This window comes from Dendropsophus ebraccatus, chromosome 11 (assembly GCF_027789765.1).
Source record: "Dendropsophus ebraccatus isolate aDenEbr1 chromosome 11, aDenEbr1.pat, whole genome shotgun sequence".
NCBI lineage: Eukaryota > Metazoa > Chordata > Amphibia > Anura > Hylidae > Dendropsophus > Dendropsophus ebraccatus.
In genome coordinates, this window is record NC_091464.1 from 1689789 (window position 1) to 1705330 (window position 15542).

The following is a 15542-nucleotide window of genomic DNA, read 5'->3' on the forward strand; positions in this document are numbered from 1 at the left end:
ATCCTGCAAGGTGTTGGGCTGTGACCCCCATCTGGGGACATCCGGCCTCATACCGTCCTCATGGAGTCGGTATCTAACCGTTTGTGCAGACACGTGTACATGTGTGGCTGCTGGAGGTCATTGTGCAGGTGTCTGGCAAGGCACCTCCTGGTCCTCCCTGCACAACCCTGCGGCTGGGTTGTTGCCTCCTACGGCCTCCTCCACGTCTCCTGGTGTACTGGCCTGTCTCCTGGTAGCCTCCAGCCTCTGGACACTACGGCCTCCTCCATGTCTCCTGGTGTACTGGCCTGTCTCCTGGTAGCCTCCAGCCTCTGGACACTACGGCCTCCTCCACGTCTCCTGGTGTACTGGCCTGTCTCCTGGTAGCCTCCAGCCTCTGGACACTATGGCCTCGTCCATATCTCCTGGTGTACCGTCCCATCTCCTGGTAGCCTCCAGCCTCTGGACACTACGGCCTCCTCCACGTCTCCTGGTGTACTGGCCTGTCCCCTGGTAGCCTCCAGCCTCTGGACACTACGGCCTCCTCCACGTCTCCTGGTGTACTGGCCTGTCTCCTGGTAGCCTCCAGCCTCTGGACACTACGGCCTCCTCCATGTCTCCTGGTGTACTGGCCTGTCTCCTGGTAGCCTCCAGCCTCTGGACACTACGGCCTCCTCCACGTCTCCTGGTAGCCTCCAGCCTCTGGACACTATGGCCTCGTCCATGTCTCCTGGTGTACCGTCCCATCTCCTGGTAGCCTCCAGCCTCTGGACACTACGGCCTCCTCCATGTCTCCTGGTGTACTGGCCTGTCTCCTGGTAGCCTCCAGCCTCTGGACACTACGGCCTCCTCCACGTCTCCTGGTAGCCTCCAGCCTCTGGACACTATGGCCTCGTCCATGTCTCCTGGTGTACCGTCCCATCTCCTGGTAGCCTCCAGCCTCTGGACACTACGGCCTCCTCCACGTCTCCTGGTGTACTGGCCTGTCTCCTGGTAGCCTCCAGCCTCTGGACACTACGGCCTCCTCCATGTCTCCTGGTGTACTGGCCTGTCTCCTGGTAGCCTCCAGCCTCTGGACACTACGGCCTCCTTCACGTCTCCTGGTGTACTGGCCTGTCTCCTGGTAGTCTCCAGCCTCTGGACACTACGGCCTCCTCCACGTCTCCTGGTGTACTGGCCTGTCTCCTGGTAGCCTCCAGCCTCTGGACACTACGGCCTTCTCCACGTCTCCTGGTGTACTGGCCTGTCTCCTGGTAGCATCCAGCCTCTGGACACTACGGCCTCCTCCACATCTCCTGGTGTGCCGTCCCATCTCCTGGTAGCCTCCAGCCTCTGAACACTACGGCCTCCTCCATGTCTCCTGGTGTGCCGTCCCATCTCCGGGTAGCTTCCAGCCTCTGGACACTATGGCCTCCTCCATGTCTCCTGGTGTACTGGCCTGTCTCCTGGTAGCCTCCAGCCTCTGGACACTACGGCCTCCTCCATGTCTCCTGGTGTGCCGTCCCATCTCCTGGTAGCCTCCACCCTCTGGACACTACGGCCTCCTCCACATCTCCTGGTGTACTGGCCTGTCTCCTGGTAGCCTCCAGCCTCTGGACACTACGGCCTCCTCCATGTCTCCTGGTGTGCCGTCCCATCTCCTGGTAGCCTCCAGCCTCTGGACACTACGCTGACAGAGACAGCTCTCCTTCTTGCCACAGCTCACATTGATGTGCCATCCTGAATGAGCTGCACTACCTGAGCCACCTGTGTGGGGTGTAGGTGTTTGGGTGAGAGCAATGACAGAATGCTAAATAGACCAAAAATGCAGCCAGAAGGGATGAGAACAGAGACATGGTGTGTGCTCCCCACCTGCAGAATCTCTCCGTTATAGGGGGTGTCCTGCTATTTGTCAACAATTGTGTTTAATAATAATTGTATTTTTTTAGCAGTGTGTATATCCTAGCAGAACAGATTATATATGAGGACAGATATAACAGCAGGATAGATATACAGATATAATCGCAGGACAGATTTTTTTTATATATATATATATATATATATATATATATATATATATATATATATATATAGACAGATATACAGATATAACAGCAGAAGCGTCTGTTACCTTCGGTTTTGATCTTTAGCGCGGTCCTGACCAGTGAGAAGAGAGTGGCGTTGAATGTAACCGTCCCGTCACTATTTAGCGGCATGTTCATACTGACCAGTCTCTATAAAGGAAGCGCAGGGTGAATAGAGAGGGATAAGTTACTACAGCACATTATACCTGTATGCGTCACATAGTGTCATATAGTGTTATATAGCGTCATATAGTGTTATATAGCCTCACATAGCGTCATATAGCGTCACAGTGTCATATAGTGTTATATATTGTCATATAGTGTCATATAGTGTTATATAGCCTCACATAGCGTCATATAGTGTCACAGTGTTATATAGTGTTATATAATGTCATATAGTGTCATAGTGTTATATAGCCTCACATAGCGTCAGTGTCATATAGTGTTATATAATGTCATATAGTGTCATAGTGTTATATAGCCTCACATAGCGTCATATAGCGTCACAGTGTCATAGTGTTATATGTCATATAGTGTCATAGTGTTATATAGCCTCACATAGCGTCATATAGCGTCAGTGTCATATAGTGTTATATAATGTCATATAGCATCATATAGCATCATATAGTGTTATATAGCCTCACATAGCGTCACAGTGTCATATAGTGTTATATAGCATCATATAGCGTCATATAGTGTTATATAGTGCCACATAGTGTTATATAGTGTCATATAGCGTCACATAGTGTCATATAGTGTTATATAGTGTCATATAGCCTCACATAGCGTCATATAGTGTTATATAGGGTCACAGTGTTATATAGTGTCACATAGTGTCATATAGCGTCACAGTGTTATATAGTGTCATATAGTGTTATATAGCATCACATAGTGTTATATAATGTTATATAGCGTCATATAGTGTTATATAGCGGCATATAGTGTCACATAGTGTTATATAATGTTATATAGCGTCATATAGTGTTATATAGCGTCACATAGTGTCATAGTGTTATATAGCCTCACATAGCGTCATATAGTGTTATATAGCGTCACATAGTGTTATATAATGTTATATAGCGTCATATAGTGTTATATAGCGTCACATAGTGTCATAGTGTTATATAGCCTCACATAGCGTCATATAGTGTTATATAGCGTCACATAGTGTTATATAATGTTATATAGCGTCATATAATGTTATATAGCGTCATATAGCCTCACATAGCGTCATATAGTGTTATATAATGTTATATAGCGTCATATAGTGAAAATTTGTTTACTCACCTGTAATTTTACTTTCCTCGAGGCATTAGGCAGCACATATGGGTCGTCAGTACCCACTGACCCCACTCCAGGACCGCCCACCTAGATCTTAGATTAGCATAAAAGGTTAGAACACATCCTATAGGCTGGAGACAGCATGATTACCCTTAAATATCCACACCTGAAAAACAGCAATTGTGTAATAAAATAGACAACATAAATGCAAATAAAATTTATTGGGAGGGTTAGTGTGCTGCCTAATGCCTCGAGGAAAGTAAAATTACAGGTGAGTAAACAAATTTTCACTTTCCTCTTCGGCTACGGCAGCACATGTGGGATATGCAATAGACACAAAAGGGGGGGTTATCAGGTAGACATACGAGCTGCTGACAGAACTCCCGTACTGAAGGCTGGGTCCCCCGCCTGAGTATCCAGCCGGTAATGCCTTATGAATGTAGATGACGTTGTCCAGGATGCCGCATTACAGATGTCAATCAGCTGTACTTGTTGCCTTTCCGCCCAGGAGGTGGCCGTCGCTCGGGTGGAATGTGCTTTTAGAGGATGGGGAGGATCCAATCCCTCAGAGGCATAGGCTTCCAAGATGGTACATTTAATCCACCGCGCCAGCGAATCTTTGGAGGCTTTTAACCCTTTCCTAGGGCCAGAGAACAACACGAAGAGGTTCTCATCTCTGCGGAACTCTTGGACCCGAGATAGATAACACTTCAGAGATCTCTTGACATCCAGAAGCTGCAGACGTTGTTCTTCCTCAGAGGCCGGATTGGCACAGAAGTCAGGCAAAAACACTTCCTTGTTTATATTGGCAGATGAAGCCACCTTAGGGATGAATGATGGCATAGTCCTGAGCCGGAGACCATCCGGCATGAACTTCAGATACGGATAACGGCAAGATAAGGCCTGAAGCTCTCCCAGGCGTTTAGCGGAGGTTACCACTAGGAGAACCAAAACTTTGAAGGACAACCACTTCAAGTCTATGGATTCTAACGGCTCGAAAGGATGTCGGGTTATTTTATTGAGGACCAGACATAAGTCCCACGTGGCGACAGGTGAACGGACTGAAGGTCTGAGGTTTTTTAGACCTTTAAAGAACCTGGTGATGAGAGGATTGTTGGCATATTCTCCGTCCGTATGTGCATTTATCGCTGTCATGTGCACTCTAAGGGTGTTGGCCTTCAAACCCTTCTCGAAACCTTCCTGCAGGAACAGTAGGATAGATGGTACAGAGATCTCATGACCAGTATCTTTAAGCCAGAAGGAAAATTTCCTCCATAGCTTTGTGTAGACAGCATTAGTGGATCTCTTTCTTGAAGAAAGGAGAGTGGTCACAACTTTGTCTGATAAGCCTAAATTCTTCAGTCGGAGCCCCTCAGGAACCAAGCTGTGAGGTGTAATTTGCTGAGCTGCGGGTGATGGAAGCCCTTCTGGAGGAGCAGATCCGGATAGAGGGGAAATGTCCAGTACGTGCCCTGAGACAGCTGATACAGGGCTGCAAACCACGGTCTGCGTGGCCAGAATGGGGTCACTATAATGGTGCGTGGGTTCTCCACTAGCAGCTTTGTTAGAACCCTGGGAATAACTGGAACAGGAGGGAATATGTATATGAACTTCTTCTTCCAGGACATTGTGAATGCATCTAATACGTCCGGAGAGTCCAACTTCCTGAGCGAGGAAAACTTTTTCAGTTTGCGGTTGGCTTTCGTCGCCATTAAGTCCCATTGGGGAAGGCCCCACCTGTCCTTCAGCATGTTGAAATATTTCATATTTAACTCCCATTCTCCGGGGAGCAATGTCTGTCGACTCAGAAAGTCCGCCTGATAGTTCAAACTGCCTTTGATGTATACCGCCGACAGTGTCGTCACCACTGGCTCTGCCCACTGCATGATCTTTGCACAATGAGACTGCAGAGATGAACTGCGTGTACCGCCTTGTTTGTTTATATAGTATTTCGCGGTTACATTGTCTGTCTGAATGAGGACGGACTTGTTCTTCAACATAGGCTGGAAATGCACCAGCGCCAGGTAGATGGCTAACATTTCCCTGTAGTTTGACGACATCCTGGTAATGGTCTTCGGCCAAACCCCTTGTGTCCAGTGTCCCAGAAGATGGGCGCCCCAGCCTGTCTGGGAGGCATCCGTGGTCAGGACAAGCTGCTTTTGCCAGACAAAGCTCCTGCCGGTCAACAAGTTCTTGTCCACAGTCCACCATAGAAGGTCCTGGCGAACAGCAGCTGATATCCGGATCCTGCGATTCAGGGCAGATAGATCCTTGTTCCAGAACTGCAGGATCTCTTTTTGTAGACTCCTCATATGGCTCTTGGCCCAGGGGACCGCCTCTATAGAAGCCGTCAGAAGGCCCAGGACGCTCATTGCCGTTCTCACGGTAACCCAGGGAGACCGAACCAGGTGGAGAATGGCTCCCTTGATTTGTTGAGTCTTCTCCTGAGGAAGAAAAATCTTCATTTCCAGCAAATCCACCATCAGACCCAGAAAACGAATTCTCTTTGCTGGCACAAGCTGTGACTTTTGGAAGTTTATTATAAACCCCACTTTCTGTAGAAGAGTGATGGCTGTCTGGAGATGCGCCCGGAGAGACTGAGCTGATGCGGCTATTAGAAGCCAGTCGTCCAGATATTGTACCAGCTTGATGCCCTGGAGTCTCAGAGCTGCTACTAAGACAACAGTCACTTTTGTGAAGATCCTCGGTGATGGGGATAACCCGAATGGCAGGGCTTTGAATTGATAATGGAGAATACGGCCGCCGACTGCCAATGCAAGCCTGAGAAATCTTCTGGACTTCACCTGGATAGGGATATGGAGGTACGCATCTTTCAGGTCCAGACTGTAGACTGACCTGATGGTGTCCATTCTGAACTTTGTCTTGACCAGGTGCTTGTTCAGATACCTTAGGTCTATGATGAGACGCCAAGTGCCGTCCGCCTTCAGGACTGGCAATACCCGAGAGTAGACTCCCCGGAATTCTTCTCCTGCAGGAACACGCTCAATGGCGTCTTTTAGCACAAATTCCTGAAGAAGGATGGAGATTCGGGCTTCTCGAGAGTTGCAGATGAACCTCTCCCTGGGCAGGTGTTGAAATTCTAGGGCATAGCCCTGTTTTATGATGTTGAGGACCCAGGGATCGCTGGTAACAGACTGCCAGGCTGGAAAGTATTCCAGAAGCCTTGCCCCAACAGCCACAGGAGGCCTGGCGTCAGAACTCCTGCTTGGGATTATCGGGCTGCTTTCTCCGGGATTTATCCTGGAACCTGCCACGAAATCTCCGTTCTGATCTGTCCTGCCCCTGGTGCCTCCGAAAGGAACCTCGGCCTCTTTGATAGCGGAAATTACGATACCTCCTATATCTGAAGAATATAGGCAGGGACAGAGAATTATCCTTCTTATTCCGCTGCATCACCTTGTCGAGTTTAGAACCAAACAGTTTCCCGGGCTCAAAGGGCAGCGCACAGAAGTTTGTCTTGGAAGCCACATCTCCCATCCAGGGCTTGATCCAGATCGCCCTCCTTGCCGCATTGGCCAGAGCCATATTCTTGGCAGCAATCTTGACCGCATCTAAGGAGAAATCGCATAAATATTCGGCCGCCATTTTTAATGTAGCTACCTGCTCAGCAAGATCCTCCCGGTGAACTCCGTCACCGATATCCGTGGCTAGGTGACTCAGCCATACTCTCACGGCTCTTGCCACAGGGACAGAGGCTAGTGAGGCTTTGCTTAGGGAGGCCAGGTTGACATGGGACCTCTTTAGGAACGTGTCCGCCTTTCTGTCCATCGCATCCTTTAACATGGAGGATTCATCACTGGGAAAATAAGACCTTTTTGACAGGTTAGCAATGGCGTCATCAACACTACTAGGCCCTTCCCAGGCCTCAGACATGGCTGGATCAAGTTTATACACCGCCTTGAATCTAGAACCAAGGTCCAGGCGCTTATCTGGCTTTTGCCATTGTTTCTCCATAATGGTGTTTAGCAGCTGGTGTCCCGGCAACACAGAGGATCGTTTTTTAGGGAAGTAATACAGATTATTCTTATCATACAAAAACAATACTAACTAAACTATGCTGCAAAAAAATAGTAGAAGGGGAACTGAACCATATGATTACCTTAGTGGCGGAAGCACCCGGCTGCCTAGTACATCAGAGACCAGTGTCAGTTACTTACCAGCAACCTTTAATACCCTTCTTGCCAAATAAGAGGAGACTCCACCTGCTGGGTGTCATAGTAGGCGACAGTGACACCAGGGTTTCAGACCGGAAGTGATTCCAGCGCCTCCGGACCGGAAGCGCGTCACCTGCGGCGAGGTCACACCGGAATGCGACCCCTGATGTGCGCTCCGGTACAGGACACCGGCCTGAACATGGCCCACCTGCATCCCGAAGCGCCGCCGGCCGGGAACGCGTCACCGCAGCGGCGCCGACCGGAAGCGCGTCACCGCAGCGCCGCCGGCCGGAAGCGCGTCACCGCAGCGCCGCCGGCCAGAAGTACATTACCACGGTGCGAACGCCGCACCGGAACAACACGGACCACTGAAGGTAAACTCTAATTTAGTAGCAACTACCTACACTATCACTGCACTTGACAGGCTAACTAGGAAGAGCTTCTAGAAGCTAGGAGGCACATGCATAGCAAATCCAGGACACCTACTAGAAGCGGTTGGAATTAATGTATAATATAACCGGGACCCAGCATTGGTATAAAGCATACCCGGGACCCTGCACCGGTATATAGTAGCAGTGGCTGGAATACTATACCATCAGCGGCTGGAATCCACAATGCATAACCGGGACCCCGCACCGGCAATAGCACAAATATGCATACCCGGGACCCCGCACCGGTATTCAGCATAACATCAGCGGCTGGAATCATAATGCATAACCGGGACATCGCACCGGTAACAGTACCATAATGCATAACCGGGACCCCGCACCGGTAACAGTACCATAATGCATAATCGGGACCCCGCACCGGTAACAGTACCATAATGCATAACCGGGACCCCGCACCGGTAACAGTACCATAATGCATAATCGGGACCCCGCACCGGTAACAGTACCATAATGCATAACCGGGACATCGCACCGGTAACAGTACCATAATGCATAACCGGGACCCCGCACCGGTATTCAGCATAACATCAGCGGCTGGAATTCATAATGCATAACCGGGACACCGCACCGGTAACAGTACCATAATGCATAACCGGGACCCCGCACCGGTATTCAGCATAACATCAGCGGCTGGAATCATAATGCATAACCGGGACACCGCACCGGCAATAGCACAAATATGCATACCCGGGACCCCGCACCGGTATTCAGCATAACATCAGCGGCTGGAATCATAATGCATAACCGGGACACCGCACCGGCAATAGCACAAATATGCATACCCGGGACCCCGCACCGGTATTCAGCATAACATCAGCGGCTGGAATTCATAATGCATAACCGGGACACCGCACCGGTAACAGTACCATAATGCATAACCGGGACCCCGCACCGGTATTCAGCATAACATCAGCGGCTGGAATTCATAATGCATAACCGGGACACCGCACCGGTAACAGTACCATAATGCATAACCGGGACCCCGCACCGGTATTCAGCATAACATCAGCGGCTGGAATTCATAATGCATAACCGGGACCCCGCACCGGTAACAGTACCATAATGCATAACCGGGACCCCGCACCGGTATTCAGCATAACATCAGCGGCTGGAATCATAATGCATAACCGGGACACCGCACCGGTAACGGTACCATAATTAATAAGAAGAATTTGTAATTAATGATGGAGTTATGCCCCGCATAACCTAGGAATCCTTGTACCTAAGAGAATAAAACATACTTACTTAAGTGGAGGTGGCGAGGTGGGCAGCCTGGAGGTGCGAAGCACCAGAAGGACCAGAGGACTGAAAAAAACACAATTGCTGTTTCTCAGGTGTGGATATTTAAGGGTAATCATGCTGTCTCCAACCTATGGAAGGTGTTCTAACCTTTTTTTATGCTAATCTAAGATCTAGGTGGGCGGTCCTGGAGTGGGGTCAGTGGGTACTGAAGACCCATATGTGCTGCCGTAGCCGAAGAGGAAAGTGTTATATAGCGTCACATAGTGTTATATAATGTTATATAGCGTCATATAGTGTTATATAGCGTCATATAGTGTTATATAGCCTCACATAGCGTCACATAGTGTTATATAATGTTATATAGCTTCATATAGTGTTATATAGCGTCATATAGTGTTATATAGCCTCACATAGCGTCACATAGTGTTATATAATGTTATATAGCGTCATATAGTGTTATATAGTGTCACATAGTGTTATATAGTGTTATATAGTGTTATATAGCGTCATATACCCGGATGGTTGTGTTTTCCTTTTGTAGCGTACAGCGGGACTAACCCCCCCCCCATATATTTATACCGTCCATCTCCCACCATATTATATGGCTGATACCAGTCCAGCCTCTTCCGTCCTAACCGTCGGCCGTGAGGGGTCACTACCTGGAGTCTCTGGTGATACGTGGATGTAGGATAGAATTGTGCAATCTGCAGCCATGAATAGTGAGAATTATAAATCCCCTGCACGAGGGGGGGGGGGGGGACATAAAGAATCTGTACTTACCTGTCCCCGTGCCCCTGCAGGCGGGGGGGGACATAAAGAATCTGTACTTACCTGTCCCCGTGCCCCTGCAGGCGGGGGGGGGGGGGGGACATAAAGAATCTGTACTTACCTGTCCCCGTGCCCCTGCAGGCGGGGGGGGGGGGGGGACATAAAGAATCTGTACTTACCTGTCCCCGTGCTCCTGCAGGCGGGGGGGGGACATAAAGAATCTGTACTTACCTGTCCCCGTGCCCCTGCAGGCGGGGGGGGGGGGGGACATGAAGAATCTGTACTTACCTGTCCCCGTGCTCCTGCAGTGCTGCCTCAGCCACATCATGTACCTGGCTGCCCGCTCAGCCAATCAGTGACATCCGGCAGCTGTCCGAGAGCGGTGAGAGCGGTGCTGCGGTTGGAGTTCTCCTTGAATATCTGGAAGTCGTCATCATCTCGCCGCCGCACACCAGTTCTACCCCCAGGATCATGGAGGAGGGGCATAGTGTCTGGCAGCCAATCCCTGCAGGCTTCATCCTCTCACCACACATCACCACCACCCGTGTAACAATCCTGCACGGCCAAAATGTACAGAGACGTCCTGCAACGTCCCTGAGCTTGTCTCCTATCCGGCACAGCTGGGAGGCGGCAAAGGACAATGATACAAGCACAACAGCCAGGTATCTGCACATACTCATCACTCTCATGCCGCTGATCTCTCACTCGCACCGCTGATCTCTCTCCCCCTCGCGCCGCTGATCTCTCTCACCCTCGCGCCGCTGATCTCTCTCACCCTCGCGCCGCCGATCTCTCTCACCCTCGCGCCGCCGATCTCTCTCCCCCTCGCGCCGCCGATCTCTCTCACCCTCGCGCCGCCGATCTCTCTCACCCTCGCGCCGCCGATCTCTCTCACCCTCGTGCCGCTGTTCTCTCTCCCCCTCGCGCCGCCGATCTCTCTCACCCTCGCGCCGCCGATCTCTCTCACCCTCGCGCCGCCGATCTCTCTCACCCTCGCGCCGCTGTTCTCTCTCTCACCCTCGCGCCGCTGATCTCTCTCACCCTCGCGCCGCTGATCTCTCTCTCACCCTCGCGCCGCTGATCTCTCTCACCCTCGCGCCGCTGATCTCTCTCACCGTCGCGCCGCTGTTCTCTCTCTCACCCTCGCGCCGCTGATCTCTCTCACCCTCGCGCCGCTGATCTCTCTCTCACCCTCGCGCCGCTGATCTCTCTCACCCTCGCGCCGCTGATCTCTCTCTCACCCTCGCGCCGCTGTTCTCTCTCTCACCCTCGCGCCGCTGATCTCTCTCACCCTCGCGCCGCTGATCTCTCTCTCACCCTCGCGCCGCTGATCTCTCTCCCCCTCACGCCGCTGATCTCTCTCACCCTCGCGCCGCCGATCTCTCTCACCCTCGCGCCGCCGATCTCTCTCACCCTCGCGCCGCTGATCTCTCTCTCACCCTCGCGCCGCTGATCTCTCTCCCCCTCACGCCGCTGATCTCTCTCACCCTCGCGCCGCCGATCTCTCTCACCCTCGCGCCGCCGATCTCTCTCACCCTCGCGCCGCTGATCTCTCTCACCCTCGCGCCGATGATCTCTCTCACCCTCGCGCCGATGATCTCTCTCACCCTCGCGCCGCTGATCTCTCTCACCCTCGCGCCGCTGATCTCTCTCACCCTCGCGCCGATGATCTCTCTCACCCTCGCGCCACTAATCTCACCATCCATAAGACTATGTTCACACAACGTTTTTTCAGCTCCATTTAAAATGACGTCTGTTATTTTGAGGGTAAAATAACGGACGTCATTTAGCAGCCTGACCTCCCCTTAGTGCAGTGACGGCTGTTGGTACAACACTAGTTTGGTTACTAATCGGCCGTTGGATGCGGCTTCATTACAAAGTCCATTGAATTTAATAGTAAAAACAGAGAAAGAACAGTGAGAAAAAGAAAAACTGTGAGTGACCAACTAATAAAAAACGTCCGCTGTTACCAAAAGACGTCCGAAAATAATGATTATGTTCATTATTTTGACGCAGTAAAAATGTCCGTTATTATATATACACACACACACATATATATATATATATATATACACACACACACTATATATATATACACACATATATATATATATATATATATATATATATATACATACACACACACACTTTGGACTGTAGGGAGAACTCTAACATTATATTATGCAATATTATATTACTATAGTCTTACAGTGCTCTCTGCCGCCACCTCTGTCCATGTCAGGAACTGTCCAGAGCAGGGAGAGGTTTTCTATGGGGATTTGCTGCTGCTCTGGGCAGTTCCTGACATGGACAGAGGTGGCAGCAGAGAGCACTGTGTCAGACTGGAGAGAATGCACCACTTCCTGCAGGACATAAGGCAGCTGATAAGTACTGGAAGACTGGAGAGAATACACTGCTTCCTGCAGGACATACAGCAGCTGATAAGTACTGTAAGACTGCAGATCTTTATATAGAAGTAAATCAGAAGATTTGAAAGACCACATGTTTCCCTGGAGTTCCCCTTGAATCCGGCAGCTGGATGTTGCAGTATGTGGGTGTAGATGAGTAGTCTCCTGGCCGCTCACCTTACACGCCACGCGGTGAGGACAGAACTTCCCGAAGCCGAGCGGCGGCTGAATCCTCCTCAGAAGGGTCACCACATCCAAGTGCTTAATCCTCCCCCTAACAAAGGGAAGAAGAGCGTGATCAGTCTCCTAGCATGGAAGGGATTGCTGCAGGGAGCGGGCACCTCACCCGTATGTATCCGCACCTCACCCGTATGTGTCCGCACCTCACCCGTATGTGTATCCGCACCTCACCCGTATGTATCCGCACCTCACCCGTATGTATCCGCACCTCACCCGTATGTATATCCGCACCTCACCCGTATGTATCCGCACCTCACCCGTATGTATCCGCACCTCACCCGTATGTGTATCCGCACCTCACCCGTATGTGTATCCGCATCTCACCCGTATGAGTATCCGCACCTCACCCGTATGTATCCGCACCTCACCCGTATGTATCCGCACCTCACCCGCATGTATATCCGCACCTCACCCGTATGTATCCGCACCTCACCCGTATGTATCCGCACCTCACCCGTATGTATCCGCACCTCACCCGTATGTATATCCGCACCTCACCCGTATGTATCCGCACCTCACCCGTATGTGTATCCGCACCTCACCCGTATGTATCCGCACCTCACCCGTATGTATCCGCACCTCACCCGTATGTATATCCGCACCTCACCCGTATGTATATCCGCACCTCACCCGTATGTATATCCGCACCTCACCCGTATGTATCCGCACCTCACCCGTAGGGGCGAGGTGCAGGGGGAGAGGTTGGGGTGTGTGTGTGTGGGGGGGGGGGGGGGGAGAGGTGGGGTGTGGTGGGGGGGGGAGAGGTTGGGGTGTGTGGTGGGGGGACGAGGCTTGGGGTGTGCTGTTTTGGGTGTGTGTTTGTGTGGGAAGAGGGTTGGGGGTGTGTGTGTTGTGGTGTGTGGGGAGAGGTGAGGGGTAGTTTGTGTGTGTGCTGTGGGGGGAGAGAGGTTGGGGTGCTGTGTGTGGTGGGGAGGAAGGTAGAGGTGTGTGGTGTTGGGGAGAGGTTGGGTGTGTGTGTGTGGGGAGAGGTTCGGGGGTGTGGTGTGTGTGGTGGGCGAAGGTTGGGGTGTAGATTTCTGTGGTGTGTGTGTGGGAGAGGTTGGGGTGTGTGCGTGTGTGTGGGAGAGGTTGGGGTGTGTGTTTGTGTGGGGAGAGGTTGAGGGTGTGGGTGATGTGTGGGGGGGGGGGGGGGGGGGGGTGGGGGGGGGGGGGGGGGGGGGGGGGGGGGGGGGGGGGGGGGGGGGGGGGGGGGGGGGGTGGGGGGGGGGGGGGGGGGGGGGTGGGGGGGGGGGGGGGGGGGGGGGGGGGGGGGGGGGGGGGTGGGGGGGGGGGGGGGGGGGGGGGGGGGGGGGGGGGGGGGGGGGGGGGGTGGGGGGGGGGGGGGGGGGGGGGGGGGGTGGGGGGGGGGGGGGGGGGGGGGGGGGGGGGGGGTGGGGGGGGGGGTGGGGGGGGGGGGGGGGGGGGGGGTGGGGGGGGGGGGGGGGGGGGTGGGGGGGGGGGGGGGGGGGGGGGGGGGGGTGGGGGGGGGGGGGTGGGGGGGGGGGGGGGGGGGGGGGGGGGGGGGGGGGGGGGGGGGGGGTGGGGGGGGGGGGGGGGGGGGGGGGGGGGGGGGGGGGGGGGGGGGGGGGGGGGGGGGGGGGTGGGGGGGGGGGGGGGGGGGGTGGGGGGGGGGGGGGGGGGGGTAGGTGGGTGTGTGGGGAGAGGTTGGGGTGTGTGGAGGGGAGGTTAGGGTGCGTGTGTGTGGGGGAGAGGTTGGGGTGTGTGGGGGAGAGGTTGGGGTGCGTGTGTGTGGAGGGGAGAGGTTGGGGTGTGTGGGGAGGAGAGGTTGGGGTGTGTGGGGAGGGAGGTTGGGGTAAGTGGGGGGAGAGGTTGGGGTGTGTGGGGGGAGAGGTTGGGGTGTGTGGGGGGGGTGTGCGGGGGGAGAGGTTGGGGTGTGTGGGGGAGAGGTTGGGGTGTGTGGGGGGGTGCGGGGGGAGAGGTTGGGGTGTGTGGGGGAGAGGTTGGGGTGTGTGGAGGGGAGGTTAGGGTGCGTGTGTGTGGGGGAGAGGTTGGGGTGTGTGGGGGAGAGGTTGGGGTGCGTGTGTGTGGAGGGGAGAGGTTGGGGTGTGTGGGGGGGGGTGCGGGGGGAGAGGTTGGGGTGTGTGGGGAGGAGAGGTTGGGGTGTGTGGGGGGAGAGGTTGGGGTGTGTGGGGGGGGGGGGGGGTGGGGGGGGGGGGGGGGGGGGGGGGGGGGGGGGGGGGGTGGGGGGGGGGGGGGGGGGGGGGGGGGGGGGGGGGGGGGTGGGGGGGGGGGGGGGGTGGGGGGGGGGGGGGGGGGGGGGGGGGGGGGGGGGTGGGGGGGGGGGGGGGGGGGGGGGGGGGGGGGGGGGGGGGGGGGGTGGGGGGGGGGGGGGGGGGGGGGGGGGGGGGGGGGGGGGGGGTGGGGGGGGGGGGGGGGGGGGGGGGGGGGGGGTGGGGGGGGGGGGGGGGGGGGGGGGGGGTGGGGGGGGGGGGGGGGGGGGGGGGGGGGGGGGGGGGGGGGGGGGGGGGGGGGGGGGGGGGGTGGGGGGGGGGGGGGGGGGGGGGGGGGGGGGGGGGGGGGGGGGGGGTGGGGGGGGGGGGGGGGGGGGGGTGGGGGGGGGGGGGGGGGGGGGGGGGGGGGGGGTGGGGGGGGGGGGGGGGGGGGGGGGGGGGGGGGGGGGGGGGGGGGTGGGGGGGGGGGGGGGGGGGGGGGGGGGGGGGGGGGGGGGGGGTGGGGGGGGGGGGGGGGGGGGGGGGGGGGGTGGGGGGGGGGGGGGGGGGGGGGGGGGGGGGGGGGGGGGGGGGGGGGGTGGGGGGGGGGGGGGGGGGGGTGGGGGGGGGGGGGGGGGGGGGGGGGGGGGGGGGGTGGGGGGGGGGGGGGGGGGGGGGTGGGGGGGGGGGGGGGGGGGGGGGGGGGGGGGGGGTGGGGGGGGGGGGGGGGGGGGGGGGGGGGGGGGGGGGGGGGGGGGGGGGGGGG

The 15542-nt window shown here is 55.5% G+C and overlaps 1 protein-coding gene across 1 annotated transcript in view; it reads right to left on the reverse strand.

Moving 5' to 3' along the window:
- CACNA1S (calcium voltage-gated channel subunit alpha1 S) overlaps positions 1-15542 on the reverse strand; it is a 268666-nt gene that overhangs the window by 38555 nt on the left and 214569 nt on the right. The window contains 2 exon segments of the mRNA XM_069946057.1: positions 2090-2192; positions 12543-12639. Coding sequence (XP_069802158.1) covers positions 2090-2192; positions 12543-12639 — 200 coding nt within the window.